This window comes from Entelurus aequoreus, linkage group LG17 (assembly GCF_033978785.1).
Source record: "Entelurus aequoreus isolate RoL-2023_Sb linkage group LG17, RoL_Eaeq_v1.1, whole genome shotgun sequence".
NCBI classification, from domain to species: domain Eukaryota; kingdom Metazoa; phylum Chordata; class Actinopteri; order Syngnathiformes; family Syngnathidae; genus Entelurus; species Entelurus aequoreus.
In genome coordinates, this window is record NC_084747.1 from 13,858,505 (window position 1) to 13,878,168 (window position 19,664).

The 19,664-nt window shown below is 42.3% G+C and overlaps 2 protein-coding genes across 2 annotated transcripts in view; both read right to left on the bottom strand.

The window, feature by feature from the left end:
• LOC133632505 (zinc finger protein OZF-like) overlaps positions 1–6,168 on the bottom strand; it is a 55,012-nt gene extending 48,844 nt beyond the window's left edge. The window contains exon 1 of the mRNA XM_062024965.1: positions 5,864–6,168. Coding sequence (XP_061880949.1) covers positions 5,864–5,978 — 115 coding nt within the window. The 5' untranslated portion in view covers positions 5,979–6,168. The remainder of the gene's footprint in view (positions 1–5,863) is intronic.
• A 2,622-nt stretch (positions 6,169–8,790) lies between these two features.
• Positions 8,791–18,805, bottom strand: LOC133632522 (zinc finger protein OZF-like). Its single transcript, XM_062024989.1, has 2 exons — positions 18,516–18,805; positions 8,791–10,554 (listed from the first exon to the last, which is right to left on the bottom strand). Exons 1-2 carry the CDS (start codon positions 18,628–18,630, stop codon positions 9,422–9,424), a joined length of 1,248 nt encoding a protein of 415 aa, XP_061880973.1. The 5' UTR covers positions 18,631–18,805; the 3' UTR covers positions 8,791–9,421.
• Between the last annotated feature and the right edge of the window lie 859 nt (positions 18,806–19,664).

A 19,664-nucleotide genomic window follows, 5' to 3' on the forward strand; every position in this document is an offset into this window, starting at 1 on the left:
ATGGCCTTTCTCCTGTGTGTGTTCTCATGTGTTCAGTCAAAATGCTATTTCGAGAAAAACTTTTGCCACAAACTGAACACTTAAATGTTTTTTCTCCTGTGTGTGTTCTCATGTGTCGAGTCAGATGGCTCTTTTTAGTAAAACTTTTAGCACAAACCGAGCAGCTCAAACATGTTTTACCTCTCTTCTTTGTAGAGCATTCAGAGTGTTTGTTGTCAGTGTGAGTCCTCATATCACCTTCACAGTCTGTATCGCTGCTCAAAGGTTCTTCAACCTCGTCTTCAGCCTCACTATCTGATAGTGGAGCTAAGAAGTTGTCTACTTGTGGTTTTTCTTCATCATCTTCAGTCTTCACAGAGAGAATACTCAGTGGAAACTTGGTGTAATCAGCTTCCTCTCGTCCTAGAAGACACTCTCCCTCCTGAGTGATGCAGAGTTCCTCCTCTTCCTTTTTAATGCAGGGTGGTTGTGGAGTCTCCTGCTTCAAAGTGGAGCTCCCCCCTAACTGAGGGGAAACTTCTTCTGGATTACCGATCAGCTGCTGGACGTCTGCAAGACACAAACAACAAAAACACACTTTCTTCTATGTACTGTATGTGTGTGTAGTAGGGTTGTACAGTATACTGCTACTAATAAAGTATTGTGGTACTAATCAATTGAAATCGGTACTATACCACCTTTGAAAAGTAGCGGTAACATTCTTTCATCTGAATGCTGCTGTGCGGCGGTGACTACAGAGCGGAGGCGCATGATGTTGAGTGTGTCAAAACGCACACACAAAGTGCATACAAGCAATAACATGGTGGAGAGGAAGAAAGGCAACAAAGGACAATTCTACTGGTTAATAAAGAGGGTGCGTGAAGTGTAAATAGTGACAGGTTGTAGAACATGTTTAAATGCAGTAATGGTTTGAATACTAAAGAGCTGAAAAGCTCTAGAAAGGCCAGTGCAGGGGTCTCTAAACTTTTTGGCTCGAGGGCAACATTTGGCTAAAAAATTTGGCCGAGGGCCGAAAGCCGACTACATGCAAAGTAACATCTACCGTACATGTATATAAATATACACACACACACACACACACACACACACACACACACACACACACACACACACACACACACACACACACACACACACACACACACACACACACACACACACATATATATGTATATATATCAGTGACGTGCAGTCAGTAGAGGCAGGGGAGGCGGGGCCTCACCTGCCATCATGGAAAGAAAAAAAAAGTTAAAAAAAAATAAAATAAATGTAATTGTTATATGTATCCAGTCATTAAACTAAAGTTATTTTCCATTTAACTTCACCAGTTTTAGATTATTTTTATTTTCACATTTGCCGTTCAAATCCTGAGAAGAGACGGTGCGGTGATCAGCAGCCAGTTGAGGCACGTCACTCAGTTGTGCCTCAACATGGATTGCGCAATGACTCGGCTAACTGCTGGCCTGCTGTGCAGTGAGACTGCATTGCTATATGAATCATATCAGCTAACTAAACTATGGCATAGTTTAGTTAGCTGAGGTATATAATGTACAGTGTATTTTGTCAACAACTGTATGTGTGTAACATATTTTTTGTGCTGAGCATTCAAAAAACTGCTGCAAAAGACGTACTGGCTGAGGCTCGCAGTAATCCGGCCTCCTGGTGGTAGGGGGCGGTAGTGATCCCAGAGATCATTCCTCGGCCGCAGAAGAAAAAGAAAAAAAGTTAGCAATAAGTGCAGCGATTGTTTATTTCCTCTCGCCTGAACTTTTATTAAAAAGTTTTACATATGTAAAATAAAACAGTTTTCTAAACTGGACTTTCAATCAAAGCAGGAGGTAATAATTAAAGGTAGACCAACGCCGGAGCTAAAAGGTTTGCTTTTGACTTCGGGACAGAAGACCCGCTCTTTTCAAACGGTGTAGTACACACGCAAAGGCTGGCTGTGTGGATGTCCAGCAAGAAAGGTAAGACCACAATAATGTTTTTTTTAATTAAATGAGCTTTTTTGTGTGCTACAGTTTGTATGTGTAAAGAATGCTGGTATGAGCTTTTAAACATAACCCGTTAACTGCTGCCAATCACATGGTGAATAAGATACTCTTTAGGGTTCATATGTTTGTAAATCTGACTGTGATGAAGTCAGTGCCTCACCAGTCATGAACTTCACCGCACGTCACTGATATATACACTAGCGTTCAAAAGTTTGGGATCACATTGAAATGTCCTTATTTTTGAAGGAAAATCACTGTACTTTTCAATGAAGATAACTTTAAACTACTCTTAACTTTAAAGAAATACACTCTATACATTGCTAATGTGGTAAATGACTATTCTAGCTGCAAATGTCTGGTTTTTGGTGCAATATCTACATAGGTGTATAGAGGTCCATTTCCATCAACTATCACTCCAGTGTTCTAATGGTACAATGTGTTTGCTCATTGGCTCAGAAGGCTAATTGATGATTAGAAAACCCTTGTGCAATCATGTTCACACATCTGAAAAGAGTTTAGCTCGTTACAGAAGCTACAAAACTGACCTTCCTTTGAGCAGATTGAGTTTCTGGAGCATCACATTTGTGGGGTCAATTAAACGCTCAAAATGGCCAGAAAAAGAGAACTTTCAACTGAAACTCGACAGTCTATTCTTGTTCTTAGAAATGAAGGCTATTCCACAAAATTGTTTGGGTGACCCCAAACTTTTGAACGGTAGTGTATATATAAACCCCGTTTCCATATGAGTTGGGAAAATGTGTTAGATGTAAGTATAAACGGAATACAATGATTTGCAAATCATTTTCAACCCATATTCAGTTGAATATGCTACAAAGACAAGATATTTGATGTTCAAACTGATAAACTTTTTTTTTTTTGGCAAATAATCATTAACTTTAGAATTTGATGCCAGCAACACATGACAAAGAAGTTGGGAAAGGTGGCAATAAATACTGATAAAGTTGAGGAATGCTCATCAAACACTTATTTGGAACATCCCACAGGTGTGCAGGCTATTTGGGAACAGGTGGGTGCCATGATTGGGTATAAAAACAGCTTCCCAAAAAATGCTCAGTCTTTCACAAGAAAGGATGGGGCGAGGTACACCCCTTTGTCCACAACTGCGTGAGCAAATAGTCAAACAGCTTAAGGACAACGTTTCTCAAAGTGCAATTGCAAGAAATTTAGGGATTTCAACATCTACGGTCCATAATATCATCAAAAGGTTCAGAGAATCTGGAGAAATCACTGCACGTAAGCAGCATGGCCGGAAACCAACATTGAATGACCGTGACCTTCGATCCCTCAGACGGCACTGTATCAAAAACCGACATCAATCTCTAAAGGATATCACCACATGGGCTCAGGAACACTTCAGAAAACCACTGTCACTAAATACAGTTGGTCGCTACATCTGTAAGTGCAAGTTAAAGCTCTACTATGCAAAGCGAAAGCCATTTATCAACAACATCCAGAAACGCTGCCGGTTTCTTTGGGCTCGAGATCATCTAAGATGGACTCATGCAAAGTGGAAAAGTGTTCTGTGGTCTGACGAGTCCACATTTCAAATTGTTTTTGGAAATATTCGACATTGTGTCATCCGGACCAAAGGGGAAGCGAACCATCCAGACTGTTATCGACGCAAAGTTGAAAAGCCAGCATGTGTGATGGTATGGGGGTGCATTAGTGCCCAAGACATGGGTAACTTACACATCTGTGAAGGCACCATTAATGCTGAAAGGTACATACAGGTTTTGGAACAATATATGCTACCATTTAAGCGCCGTCTTTTTCATGGACGCCCCTGCTTATTTCAGCAAGACAATGCCAAGCCACATTCAGCACGTGTTACAACAGCGTGGCTTCGTTAAAAAAAAGAGTGCGGGTACTTTCCTGGCCCGCCTGCAGTCCAGACCTGTCTCCCATCGAAAAAGTGTGGCGCATTATGAAGTGTAAAATACGACAGCGTAGACCCCGGACTGTTGAACGACTGAAGCTCTACATAAAACAAGAATGGGAAAGAATTCCACTTTCAAAGCTTCAACAATTAGTTTGCTCAGTTCCCAATCGTTTACTGAGTGTTGTTAAAAGGAAAGGCCATGTAACACAGTGGTGAACATGCCCTTTCCCAACTACTTTGGCACGTGTTGCAGCCATGAAATTGTAAGTTAATTATTATTTGTAAAAAAAAAATTAAGTTTATGAGTTTGAACATCAAATATCTTGTCTTTGTAGTGCATTCAATTGAATATGGGTTGAAAATGATTTGCAAATCATTGTATTCCGTTTATATTTACATCTAACACAATTTCCCAACTCATATGGAAACAGGGTTTGTATATAGCCCATACATATGTGTGTATTCATGTATATATACACATATATTGATATACTATACATAATATTATTGGGACAGCGTGGCGTTTCCAGTGAGGGTTGGACTCGGCCAAGGCTGCCCTTTGTCGCCCATTCTGTTCATAACTTTTATGGACATAATTTCTAGGCGCAGTCACTGCGTTGAGGGGATCCGGTTTGGTGGCTGCAGGATTAGGTCTCTGCTTTTTCCAGATGATGTGGTCCTGATGGCTTCACCTGGCCAGGATCTTCAGCTCTCACTGGATCGGTTCGCAGCCCCCATGGTCATGAGCTTTGGGTTATGACCAAAAGGACAAGATCACGGGTACAAGCGGCCGAAATGAGTTTCCTCCGCCGGGTGGCGGGTCTCTCCCTTAGAGATAGGGTGAGAAGCTCTGTCATCCGGCAGGAGCTCAAAGTAAAGCCGCTGCTCCTCCACATGGAGAGGGGCCAGATGAGGTGGTTCGGGCATCTGGTCAGGATGCCACCCAAACGTCTCCCTAGGGAGGTGTTTAGGGCACGTCCGACCGGTAGGAGGCCACGGGGAAGACCCAGGACACGTTGGGAAGAGAATGTCACCTGGCCTGGGAACGCCTCGGGAAGAGCTGGTCGAAGTGGCTCGGGAGAGGGAAGTCTGGGCTACCCTGCTTAGGCTGCTGCCCCCGCGATCCGACCTCGGATAAGCGGAAGATGATGGATGGATGGCTCAGGTGTGATTCACTACAATAAGGCCCCACAGCACACTGGATTCCAGTTCATTGAAATACCACAACACTGGATATTGTGCAGATAAGTTACATTTAAGAACTTGCACACAAAGCAACACTGGAGATGGCTATGATGTGCGCATTTTCCACGCATGCGTATTAGGTCGCGTTGCGTCGGTGGACGGAGGGGGTCTTAAACGACCATTGTGTGTGTGTGGACAAGGATAAGGTTAGGTGGGATATACCCTGGATAACCTTAGCCTGCTTAGTGTAGAAGGGGCCTTAGAGATAGTGGCTGTTATGTCCACTCGAAAATCCATCGAATAACTTAGCTTAGTAATAATGCTCGCTAACTTTTGTATTAGTGTCATTTGCCAAACATAGGAAAGAAGAACTCTTCTGTTTTGATGAACAAATTCAGACATCGACCAAACAACTGTAGGCTAGTCTTCAAAACACGCTGCTAACGAGTCGTTGCTCGCGACTTGAACACGTCCATTCTTTTCTGTTACTTGACGACACGACAAACTGTACAGAGACTTTGTTAAATGTGACTAAATACTCACCTTACCTCAAAACCACGACATGATGAATATAAAAACACACCAAACGAGCCTAACAGAGTTGTTGTTTTGCTTTTAGTTTGTAAATTTGACTTTTGCATTCTTTCATCTCCTCTGATGTGAACTCCACTGCCTTCTTCAAGCTAACAATCATGGCGGCTCTTTCTTTACATTCTTCAACAAGGTCGGCTAATGTCTCTTATTTAAGGGCTTGAACTAGCTTTCAAAACTTCAAGTCACTCACCTTCATCTTTCGTCTTTATCTCCGTTGGTGATTTGCTGGAAGTTGGTGGCGCTGATTCTCTTTCATGTTCTCTTTTAGCGGACGTCGCCATCTTAGCATAGCAGTAGTCGTCCATCTTCTATCACGTCTTCAATCTTCACTTCAGATGTCGCTCCAAACTCAATGCACGTTTCGTGGCTTTGGAAAATACCAATTGAGATATTTGTTGCTATATTTGCTGTGAATCATATGACTTTAAGATCGTGAATTCGAAGAATCTCCGAACAACCATAGCATGCGGTCTTCGTCTTTTTGCTTGGCTTCAAGTACATTTGCGCATGCGCTAGAAGCCAGCAACTTCCGTTTCCTACTCCACAAAAGTTGATTTTCAAAATAAAGGCATTTTAATCTTGTTTTAAAACAATGGTTGGCAAAAGTATCTAACATCAAACAATCTGCAACTACTATTTCAAAAAAAATATATATATATACAAGCACGTGCACAGACTTTTTCCATGGCTGTTGTTCAAAGCAGAGAAAGGGCAAACATCGAAGAAAAAAATCACACATTTTAAATACTACAAGAAACAGATTAATATTTTTCAAGCCACTTAGTTGTTTTAGTTCAAAACATTTAGAAAGTCAAATGATTACTCTGAATAAAGAAGAAAAGCACTAAGAGTGTAGATCTCCACCAGGACCAATCCTATTGTTCACGTGCTACTAAATTGTGTGCCATCTCATGTGTATCGTGTGCTGCTATGACAATAAACTTCCATGAATCCTGTAAAACACCAGACAGTTAGTGGAGCTCCTTTCGATACACGGCAACACAGGAAAGTTCTTTTTTGTAAAACGGGCGTTTATTGACTCCTTCTTGCTGTACACACCATCCACGCCAACACGCCGTGAGAACTTACAAAATACAGTACAATACAGTACACCAGACTTTGATTTCACATCAATAAACACTCAGAAAGAAATTAAATGACAAAAATACAATACCTCGCTGGCTGCTTTTAACAAAAAGAGGTTCTAATAATCACTTGCTTGAAGTGTTGCACAAATCATGGAATACACTTCAATGTTTGGAGGAGCTGAAGACAACGTGCTCAAGCACCCTCCCCTCTTGCATGTTCTGCCTTGTTTACAGTCCGTGGGGTCGCAACATCACAACAATCCTTCCGCTTTGCAAAACAATTAACACAATCCATTTACATTTTGCTCAGGAGATTTTACAAGCACACATTTTCTAATCATATTTTATTACTCTGATTCATTAACTTATTTATCAATATTTATTTATTTATGACACATATTTAAAGCATGCAAACTCTCTCAGCAACAGCTACACTCCCACCAAATCACTCATTGACCTGAAATGTGGGATTTTTCCTTTTTATCAAAACCAGTCTCAAGTATATGTCCGATAATATCGGACTGCCGATATTATCAGCCGATAAATGCTTTAAAATGTAATATCGGAAATTATCGGTATTGGTTTCAAAAAGTAAAATTTATGACGAGCCCCACACACAACACAGGAGTTGCAGCACGACTGCAGCATGAGAGGTTTACTGGCGACGCTTGATGACCTCATCAAACCGCCGCGAGCGGAGCATAACAGCAACTAGAGTGTGTTGTTGCCGGTGCTGTAGCCGTGGCTAAAAAGTGAGCTTGCACGGTGGAACAGGGGTTAGTGCATGTGCCTCACAATACAAAGGTCCTGAGTAGTTCTGAGTTCAATCCCGGGCTCGGGATCTTTCTGTGTGGAGTTTGCATGTTCTCCCGGTGACTGCGTGGGTTCCCTCCGGGTACTCCGGCTTCCTCCCACCTCCAAAGACATGCACCTGGGGATAGGTTGATTGGCAACACTAAATGGGCCCTAGTGTGTGAATGTGAGAGTGAATGTTGTCTATCTGTGTTGGCCCTGTGATGAGGTGGCGACTTGTCCAGGGTGAACCCCACCTTCCGCCCATGTGCAGCTGAGATAGGCTCCAGCACCCCCACGCGGCCCCAAAAGGGACAAATGGATTGATAGCTCCGAGTTACGAAACTGCTTTATTATGAAGCTGGCTGTGGCACGTTCTTTCTGACGTCACTTCCTGTGTGGGGCGCGGTCGTTCTGGCGTCACTTCCTCTCTGAACTCAGTTTCTAAACGATCAATGAGTCCATACAAAGCTAAGAGCCGGAGATTCAAGAAATACACGGCGCACTTACCCGTGTAAAAAATTGTCAGAAGAGGGGATGTCACGGCCCGGACACACACCAGTGCGCAATCATCTGTGAGCTGCGCTGAGCGCACCTCCAAGAGCGCTCGCGCGCGCGTAACCCCAGCTGCTGCGGGCAGCTGCTTTCCACTGCACTGATGAGAGGGACGCCTACTTAAACCACCGCTACCAGAGATCCAGTGCCAGAACGTAGCGACCTGTACATCGTACCGTAAGCTCGTCTCAAGCTCCCTAGTTGCCTTTTTCAAAGCCTGAACTCTGTGTTTTCCCTGCGTAATTGTCCTGTCCTTCCTCGCCTCGCAGTTCCTTGTGTGCGTCCCTGAGTCAAGCTGTGTGTCTTGTGCTCCTGGATCTTCCCTGTCTTCCTCGTGCTTCCTGGTTCTCCACTCCTCGCTTGCCCCCGGACTATGACGATTCGCTCCTGCCTCACGACCACGCTTCCGCCCCCGGACAACCCTGCCTGTCTAGCCCTTGTCTGACAGCACCGCTCCTCTCAACACACCTCCAACATTTACAGTAAACACATAGTCTGACACCCATTTCCTGTTGGTTACATACACATTATATTATATATAATATATAGTTATATAATATATTCTAAAATATAATAGTAATATAATATATATATATATGTATATATATATATATATATATATATATATATATATATATATATATATATATATATATATATATATATATATATATATCCTTTAATAAAGACTGAACCTCTTGCTTGATATACTTACTTGCCCAGAAACAAACTATTTGCTTGCCTAACAGAATTGCTATTGTGACATCCAGTTGACACAATTAGAACAGCAGTTTCTTTCATTGAAAATGCAGCTGAATTTTACACTTCGCAAACTCATCTCGCGGGCAGGATTGAACCTGTTATGCCCGAATGTCGAGGGAGGTGGGGGTTGAGTTGTGGGTGTTGGGGGTTAATTGTTCATATGTCTCTGATTTGCACATCAATCAGTCTGAGGAGTAAACGTTGGCACTTGGTTATGCAAACAGTTACCCAGCATCAGTTTTGATACATCTCAACTTGGCAGTAAAAAAGGGTGTAGTGCAGGTTATTGAGCGTGCACAAACTTGACACATGAGGCCCCAGGTCCCTGGACTGAAGAAGGAGTAACCAAACACTTGAAGCATCATCTATCTTACTGTTCAGGAAGGTTTCAGATACAGAGAAGACATGGGGTCATGAGTGGATAAGATTATGCTTCAAATAATCCAAGTTTGTATACCTCAGATATTTGTGAAAGAAGCAGTGAGGAGGTCCTGGGTAGGGTGGATGTCACCACATATGAGCAACATACCACAAACTAAACAGCTAATTGGTTATTTTCCCTTGTGTGTTCTTTTGTGTTTTACTGCATCTGTATTATGTGGGAACCTTTTACAGCACACTGAACAACTAAATGTTTTTTCTCCAGTGTGTGTTATCATGTGTCGAGTCAATTGGCTATTTCTAGAAAAGCTTTTGCCACAAACTGAACACTTATATGGTTTTTCACCTGTGTGTGTTGTCATGTGTTTAGTCAAATTGCTCTTAACAGAAAAGCTTTTGCCACAAACTGTACAACTAAATGGTTTTTCACCTGTGTGTGTTCTCATGTGTTCAGTCAAATTGCTCTTACCAAAAAAACTTTTGCCACAAACTGTACAACTAAATGGTTTTTCACCTGTGTGCGTTTTCATGTGTTCAGTCAAATTGCTCTTACTAAAAAAACGTTTGCCACAAACTGAACAACTGAACGGTTTTTCCCCTGTGTGTGTTCTCATGTGTTTAGTCAAATTATTCTTAACAGTAAAGCTTTTGCCACAAATTGAACAATTAAATGGTTTTTCACCTGTGTGTGTTGTCATGTGTTGAGTCAAATGAATATTTCGAAAAAAGCCTTTGCCACAAACTGAACAATAACATGTTTTTTCTCCTGTGTGTGTTCTCATGTGTTGAGTCAAATGGCTATTTTGAGAAAAGCTTTTGCCACAAACTGAACAATAACATGTTTTTTCTCCTGTGTGTGTTCTCATGTGTCGAGTCAAATTGCACTCTGTAGTAAAACTTTTAGCACAAACTGAGCAGCTCAAACATGTTTTACCTCTCTTCTTTGAAGAGCATTCAGAGTGTTTGTTGTCAGTGTGAGTCCTCATATCACCTTCACAGTCTGTATCGCTGCTCAAAGTTACTTCAACCTCATCTTCAGCCTCACTATCTGATAGTGGAGCTAAGAGGTTGTCTACTTGTGGTTTCTCTTCATCATCTTCAGTCTTCACAGAGAGTATACTCAGTGGAAACTTGGTGTAATCAGCTTCCTCTCGTCCTAGAAGACACTCTCCCTCCTGAGTGATGCAGAGGTCCTCCTCTTCCTTTTTAATGCAGGGTGGTTGTGGAGTCTCCTGCTTCAAAGTGGAGCTCCCCCCTAACTGAGGGGAAACTTCTTCTGGATTACCGATCAGCTGCTGGACGTCTGCAAGACACAAACAACAAAAACACACTTTCTTCTACGTACTGTATGTGTGTGTAGTAGGGTTGTACAGTATACTGCTACTAATAAAGTATCGCGGTACTACCGGTAATCAATTGAAATCGGTACTATACCACCTTTGAAAAGCACCGGTACCGTTCTTTCATCTAGATGCCGCTGTGCGGCGGTGACTACAGAGTCGAGGCGCATGATGTTGAGTGTGTCAAAACGCACACACAAAGTGCATACAAGCAATAACATGGCGGAGAGGAAGAAAGGCAACAAAGGACAATTCTACTGGTTAATAAAGAGGGTGCGTGAAGTGCAATATGGAGGTATTTGGGCTTCTAAACTAACAATAAAGGTGACACTTTAAACAGGGATCCGCCGCTCTGCAAGGGTTGTTTTACACCTTTCCTGTTTGTGGGCTCCCAGACCGTGGTCGAGGAGCGCAGGGGAGACGTTCCCTCCAGGGCCCATGTTTTGTCGGGGGTAACACTGGGTCCATAAAGCTCCGCTCTTTGGTCGGAAGGACGAGGCCGTCGATTAGTTACAACTTGCTCAATTTATTTATTATTTCCACAGGGCACAACCGGACATCCACCATGCTATTAACACTCCTGCACATGCTACCACTAACTCTCCTTACTCGCCCACTCACTTACTCACGTCACTCACCCCACATACTGCCACTCTTAAAGGTGCACACACACATACTCTACTCTCACAACAGCTGCTTTAAAACAAGCCTTGCCAAATGTGGTGATTAGTATGACCACCTTTGCTTCAGACTTAGGTCAACATTTAAATAATAAGCATTCAGATCTGCACAAGGAGTTTAAATAGTGACAGGTATAATGTAGTTGTTACACCTGTCCTGCTGCTCTCTCTTTACTCGCCCGCTCACTCACTGACGTCACTCAGACAACACGTTGACATTCTCACAAACACACATACTACTCTCATAAGTTAAGCAGCTCCCCTGCTGTGCACATGTAGATACGTAGACACGCACACACAGCTGCTTGGCTTGATGCCAAATATTAGCACAATTATGGCAAAACATAATAATAACAATTATTTTGAGTGATTTTGGAATCACGATAAATAACACCATTATTTATTAATTTGAAAACGTAAAAACAGTACCACCAAAACTCAATTTTAAATTTAATCTAAAAGACCAACCAGATATACATTAGTAACAAATAAATAACACATAAAAAACAAACATAGTAACAATAAACTAAAATTATTATAGCAATATTGTTTTATTTCTTCCAGCCCTTGATTAGCAGTCTATGTTCTCTCTTTGTAGCGTTTGATGGACCCTACGTCACTACATGGGTGGAAAAATAGCTAAGTTAACGCCACGCTACTGGGAACTGTAGTTAAGCACTCATTCTAACTCGTAAATAAACACTAGCAAAAGTCAGCTATCAATGCAGGTAATGGAGATGCACTCTATTTAGCCTATAAAAAATATCCAAAAGCTTCCAGCAACTTTTTATATACACGCCGTAAGTATATATGTAATATAATAACAGGCACATTCATAATAACATGTAGTTTTTAGGTATTTTCATCATTTCAAATAAACGGCGGCACATTATTTACACAGACGCATCACAACGTTCGCTATTTCCTTCAACACCACCACCAACTATTAATAATAAAGGCAGACTTCATGAGTGCCATCAAAGAATACTTTGGGAAAAATTATGATCCAGAACCTTATAATTTTGAGGCTGAATATAAGGAGGATGAGCTACAAGTTTTAGAAGCCGAGTGATAAGCAGATCAAGCAATTAGCATTATTGCTAAGTGCTAAACAAAAATACAAAGTATGAACATAACTCATTACTGTAGAAACTGCCCAAATGCTGAAACTGAACTGAAATGCTGATGGAATAGGGCTGGGCAATATGGCCAAAAAATGATCGCGGTTATTTTTTTGCATACCATCCGATCTCGATAAATATCACTTTTTTTTAATCAAAGGCAGATTGTGCCATGCAGGATAATAGCGAGTACAGTTGCATCCCTACTATTTACTACCACAGTATCTTGTAACAGACATTTCCGCCATGTTTGATGGAGGTAATATATGCTCACAGCTGACAACTGTCATTTTGTTCATATCTATAATTGTGTTTACTAGAGGTGTAACGGTACAGCTCACCCACGCTTTGGTCTGTACCTGGTTTTAGGACCACATTTTTGCGTATTTTCTGTACATTTTGTGGGGGTAAAGAGAACAACCTTTTTTCTTCTCAAAGTTCTTTAGTGTTTTTTTTTGCTTGTCATCACAAACATTCTGCAGGAAACAAAGTATCAGTGGTGTACTGAATACTGTAGGATTTTTATTTCTAGTTAACATTTTTAACAATATTTTCCAAAAAAAAAAGTATATTCTTTATTTACTTGAAAACGTCCCCCAGTAGAACGAGGGAATCACTCGGGGGAGCACTCTCCAGTACTCCCTCGAGTGAATCTAAAAAGGGTGGGTACTCTGAGCTGCCGTTTGGCACGTAAGCACTAACAACAATCAGGACCCCGTACCCCCACCCGAAGGCAGAGGGAAGCTACCCTTCTCGTCCACCGGGTTGAACTCCAACGTGCAGGCTTTGAGCCGGGGGGCAACAAGAATTGCCACCCCAGCCTGTCGCCTCTCACTGCTGGCAACGGCAGAGTGGAAGAGAGTCCAGCCCCTCTCGAGAGAACTGGTTCTAGAGCCCTTGCTGTGCGTCAAAGTGAGTGTTGGAATAATTGCGTGTAAGTTATCACAAAAACTTTCCATTCTGAGTTTCCAATGAACAGACAAGAAGCTGTCTTTGTTGTACCAAGCAAAATGCTTGGAAGATTCCGCTGTGTACGATAGAAACAGACGGGAGGGGTCATCCATTGTCCTCGAAAACCTGATCAAGCTGTATCCAGGACAAGCCAGAGCCAGAGGGATCTTCTTCTTTTGTCTTCAATGTGACCGAAAACAAGGACTGTTTACATACTACCCATTCCTGTTGAGAATTGTGTTGTTGCGTAAACATTGAACATCTAAATAAAAGAGAAGACGAAAACCTTCTTCGTCAGAGCGTGGTGCAAGACTGTACAGAGAGTACAGTGGCCATGTCTCTCCTCAATATTGAGTCCAAATTTAATTCTGTCTCTGTTTGATTGCTTGTCTTTTGTCTTGTTTAATAGATGTCAACAGTGTTTGAACCTGACAGTGAGTCAGACTATATCTAGCCGGAACTTCTCCACTTCGCGCACCAGCTCAGGCTCCTTCCCTCCCAGCGAGGTCAAATTTCACGTCCCAAGAGCTAGCTTATGTAGCCGAGGATCGGACCGCCAAGTGCCCTGCCTTCGGCTGCCGCCCAGCTCACATTGTACCCGACCTCTATGACCCCTGCTATGGGTGGAGAGCCCATTGGAGGGGGGACCTACGTTGCCTCTTCGGGCTGTGCCCGGCCTTGCCCCATGGGAACAGGCCCGGCCACCAGGCGCTAGCCATCGTTCCCCACCTCCAGGCCTGGCTCCAGAGGGGGGCCCCGGTGACCCGCGTCCGGGCGAGGGAAATCTGGGTCGTTCGTTTGTATTCTTCATAGAGGTTTTCGAGCTGCTCTTTGTCTGATCCCTCACCTAGGACCAGTTTGTCTTGGGAGACCCTACCAGTGGGATTAAAGCCCTGGACAACATAGCTCCTAGGATCATTGGGACACGCAAACTCCTCTACCACGATAAGGTGGCAACTCAGAGAGGAAAAGGGTGGAGGAGGAGATCTTGCCCAAGTGGAGGAGTTCAAGTACCTCTGAGTCTTGTTCACGAGTGAGGGAAGAGTGGATGGTGAGATCGGCAGGCGGATCGGTGCGGCGTCTTCAGTAATGCGGAAGCTGTATCGATCCGTTGTGGTGAAGAAGGAGCTGAGTCGGAAGGCAAAGCTCTCAATTTACCGGTCCATCTACTTTCCCATCCTCACCTATGGTCATGAGCTTTGGGTTATGACCGAAAGGACAAGATCACGGGTACAAGCGGCCGAAAGGAGTTTCCTCCGCCGGGTGGTGGGTCTCTCCCTTAGAGATAGTGTGAGAAGCTCTGTCATCCAGGAGGAACTCAAAGTAAAGCCGCTGCTCCTCCACATCGAGAGGGGCCAGATGAGGTGGTTCAGGCATCTGGTCAGGATGCCACCCAAACGTCTCCCTATGGAGGTGTTTCGGGCACGTCCGACCGGTAGGAGGCCACGGGGGAAGACCCAGGACACATTGGGAAGACTATGTCTCCCGGCTGGCCTGGGAACGCCTCGGTATCCCCCGGGAGGAGCTGGACCAAGTGGCTGGGGAGAGGGAAGTCTGGGCTTCTCTGCTTAGGCTGCTACCCCCGCGACCCGACCTCGAATAAGCGGAAGAAGATGGATGGATGGATGGATACTTGAAAATGTCAGTACTTTTACCAGTGCTTGGAAAAAGGCAAGCGGTGACCCGATTGTGGAGTTTTATATTTAATAAAAGTACATTAAAGTGCAGTTTGAATTTGAGGTACTGTAAAATAATGTGTACCAACACATCAAACAAGTTTAATGATTATTTCAGGGACAAAATGTTTTTATTATATATATTTTATTAATATTGCTCTTATTGCAAGCACTTCTATTTTCACTTTTGTACGCTGACTTTAGTTATCTGCTGCACTGACAAGATGCCTGCTCGGCGCGTGTTGGCAACTGTAGTGCCTTGCCAGAATGATGGGTCAATGTTTACATGACCTGTCATAGACTCAGAAAAGTTCAGCTAGAATCACAGAAAGTAGAAAACATCTGCTTCGATGGACATTAGGATACTACAAACTAACAGTGGGGAAAAAGTCAATATGGAAATACATCGCACAACTAAAAAATATATTCTATACAGTATCTCAAAGAAGTCTGTAATTAAGAAGTAGAGGACTTCTTTAGATATAAAATGCAATAAATGTGATCCACTTTCTGTACAACTGCAATTGTATTTACTTTGTTTTTGACACAGTTTGTCCAAAAAATTATCAGTGAATTGAATTATATTTATATAGCGCTGTTCTCTAGTGACTCAAAGTGCTTTTACATAGTGCAGGGGTCGGCAACCTTTACCACTCAAAGAGCCATTTTGGCAAGTTTCACAAATTAAAGAAAGTAATGGGAGCCACAAAAAAAATTTTTAAATTTAAAATGAAAAACACCGCATACAAAGCTTAAATGCTTTGTGCTATGTCAACCAGGGGTCTCCGACACACGCACCGGCACGCACTTTAATGTGAAAATTTGATGTTAGTGCAGACCGCGAGTTTTGAATGAATGGCACTTGATAGCGTCATACTTGCCAACCCTCTCATTTTTCCCGGGAGACTCCCGAATATCAGAGCGTGATGACACTGCATTGGGCGCCCTCTACAGTCTGCCCTAACAGTGTACCTGCTCGACCACACGTAGAATGCAATTTCAGCTTGCTCACGTAAGTGACAGCAAGGCGTACTACCTCAGCAGCCACACATCTTACACTGACGGTACCAATACCCAGAATCCCATGCAGCCCTAATTCTTCCGCTCAACCAACGCACTGAGAGAGGGGGGGGGGGGGGGGGGGGGGTTGATGTGTGGGGGGATTTGGTGGTAGCGGGGGTGTATAATGTAGACCAGAAGAGTTAGGGCTGCATGGGATTCTGGGTAATGGTTGTGTTGTGTTTATATTGTGTTATGGTCGGATGTTCTCAGAAATGTGTTTTTCATTCTTTTTTGGTGTGGGTTCACAGTGTGGCGCATATTTGTAACGTAACAATGTTAAAGTTGTTGATACGGCTACCGTCAGTGTAAGCTGTGTGGCTGATGAGTAAGTATGCTTTGCTGTCTCCTGTGTGTGCAAGTAATAACAACATGCAACATGTGGCTGGACTGGCACGCTGTATGTAAATGCTATAGAGGACAATTACTGCACTGCAATTAGGGCACGCCCTTTATTTAGTAATTAGAGTGTAAATAGGATTATTTTTTCCCTGGGAGTAATCTAGGAGAGACACTGAGATCCATAAACCTCCTGGGAAAATCGGGGGGGTCGGCATGTATGTAGCTGAGCCGCATCAGAGTGGTCAAGGAGCCGCATGCGGCTCCGGAGCCGCGGGTTGCCGACCCCTGACATAGTGAAACCCAATATCTAAATTACATTTAAACCAGTGTGGGTGGCACTGGGAGCAGGAGGGTAAAGTGTATTGCCCAAGGACACAACGGCAGTGACTAGGAAGGCGGAAGCGGGGATCAAACCTGGAACCCTCAAGTTGCTGGCACGGCCACTCTACCAACCGAGCTATACCGCCCCAACTGGCATCGAGTGTACTTGGCATGAAGTGTACTTTTATACATTAATTTTAAGTAGTTTTTTTTACATTTTTCAGTGACTGTGAAAATCGCAGTAAAACTCCATGTCACAATATCGCAATAGATCATTGTATCGTGACTCAAGTATGGTGATACATAGTTTATCATGAAGTCCTTTCCAATACCTCGTCTAGGGCTGGACAATTATGGCAAAACATAATAACCACAATTATTTCGAGTGATTTTGGAATCACGATAAATAACACAATTATTTATTAATTTGAAAAGTAAAACCAGTATCACCAAAACTGTATTTTAAATATAATATCTAAAAGAACAACCAGATATACATTAGTAACAAATAAATAACACGTAAAATAACAATCATATTAACAATAAATATAAAATGAGTATAGCGATATGAAAAACAATTCAAATTCAGGTTTTCTGTTTAATTTTTTCTGAATTCCATTTCTTACCTCTCACATTTAATTCACCACAAGAGATTGTTTGCTCTTTATGTCAAAAACAATGTTTTCTAAAATCAATCAATCAAAGCGGAAAGTGTGATTTTTGAGAAAACTTGAGGCTGTAAAATAAAGAAAGCCTCTCAAGTTGCGACTGCTTTCCTGTTTGTACATTGATCTTACATCGTGATGCCGTTCACAACAACACAAAAAGTGTTTGGTGGTGTATGGATTGTTCTTGCTAGCTTTAGCTTCATAGTTTAGTCACTGTTTCAAGTGGCCGTCTCCACATTGTTTAGTTCAGGACAGGGTGGTTGAGTGTTTCGGGGATGAACGAGGGGTACCGGACACATTATTGTCCCAAACAAATGTTCCTTCTCCTCACAATGACAACATTTCACTCACATTTATGTCCATTTCCGAGAAATTCTGCGTTTACCAGCAGATTCTGTTTTAGTGGCCAATTCCGAAGTTACGTTAAAGCGAAAATCATGTGGACTTACTTTTTTGTTGAGTTCAGTGATTACTGATTAGACATACTAGCACTGCATCAAATAAAAAGTAGCACATTCTAGTAGACATGGTCTTTTTTTCAATCATACGCTCACTCATCCCTTTAACCATTACACGCTCAAGAATTTGCATGCACGTTCCGCAGGCTGTTCATCTTTTTACAATAAAAATTTTAAGATCGTGACATGTCTTACTTGAAATTGAGGTTACAATTAGATTAATTGTCCAGCCCTAACTCAGCCCTACTAAGAACTAGGAAATACAATTCAAAATCAAATCCTGGCACAACAACATCATTTTAATCTTCCACTAGCTGCTACAGTGTTTACAAGATGGAGGATGACTTAGAGATAGTGGCTGTTATGTCCACTCTAACATCCATCCAATAACTTGATGGACTCCATCAATAACTTAGCTTAGTAATGCGAGCTAAATATTTCATTAGTGGGAAGCACTTGTTTTGCTCTTCCACTTTCTTCATTTGACTTTTGCATTCTTTCATCTCCTCTGATGTGAACTCCACTGCCTTCTTCAAGCTAACAATCATGGCGGCTCTTTCTTTACATTCTTCAACAAGGCGGCTAATTTCGACTTTAAGGGCTTGAAATTCAAATAATTTTGAAATGACAAAACTTCAAGTCACTCACCTTCATCTTTCGTCTTTATCCCCGTTGGTGATTTGCTGGAAGTTGGTGGCGCTGATTCTCTTTCATGTTCTCTTTTAGCGGACGTCGCCATCTTAGCATAGCAGTAGTCGTCCATCTTCTATCACGTCTTCAATCTTCACTTCAGATATCGCTCCAAACTCAATGCACGTTTCGTGGCTTTGGAAAATACGAATTGAGATATTCGTTGATATATTCGCTGTGAATCATATGACTTTAAGATCGTGATTTCGAAGAATCTCCGAACAACCATAGCATGCGGTCTTCCGTCTTTTTGCTTCGCTTCGAGTACATTTGCGCATGCGCTTGAAGCCCGCAAATTCCGTTTCCTACTCCACAGCAGTGGTTTTTCAAAATAATGGCATTTTAATCTTGTTTTAAAACAATGGTTGGCAAATGTATCTATCATCAAATAATCGATAACTACTGTTTGAAAATTTAAAAAAAAATATATATATATACAAGCACATGCACAGACTTTTTCGATGGCTGTTGTTCAAACCAGAAAAAGGGCAAACATTGAAGAAAAACAATCCTACATTTTCAATACTACAAAGAAACACATAAATAGTTTTCACCTACTTAGTTGTTTTAGTTAAAAACCTTTAGAAAGTCAAATGATTACTCTGAATAAAGAAGAAAAGCACTAAGAGTGTAGATCTCCACCAGGACCAATCCTATTGTTCACATGCTACTAAATTGTGTGCCATCTCATGTGTATCGTGTGCTGCTATGACAATAAACTTCCATGAATCCTGTAAAACACCAGACAGTTAGTAATATGGTTTCACATAAAAATGTTGCTCATTTCTACCTAGCGATAGGTGGCTCTGTCACGCCAAATTTCTTCCCCCTACAACCCCCCCCCCATTTACTTCCGGGGCTGCGTCCAATAAAATCACAAAGTTGCCGGGGGTCTTTAACCGGCACGCGACTGTCCTGTTTCGCCCCTGTACAAAAAAAAAACAATAATGGATTTCTTCAGATTCCAGCAGCTGTCAAAGACGAAGTATCCTTCCAGCGACGGGCAGTCAAAGCCGAAGTGCTATCGATCGCTGTCAATGACGTAAGAGGAAACATGACCACTGAAGTAAATGAGGGGAGGAAGGTTTTTGTAGGGGGAAGAAATTT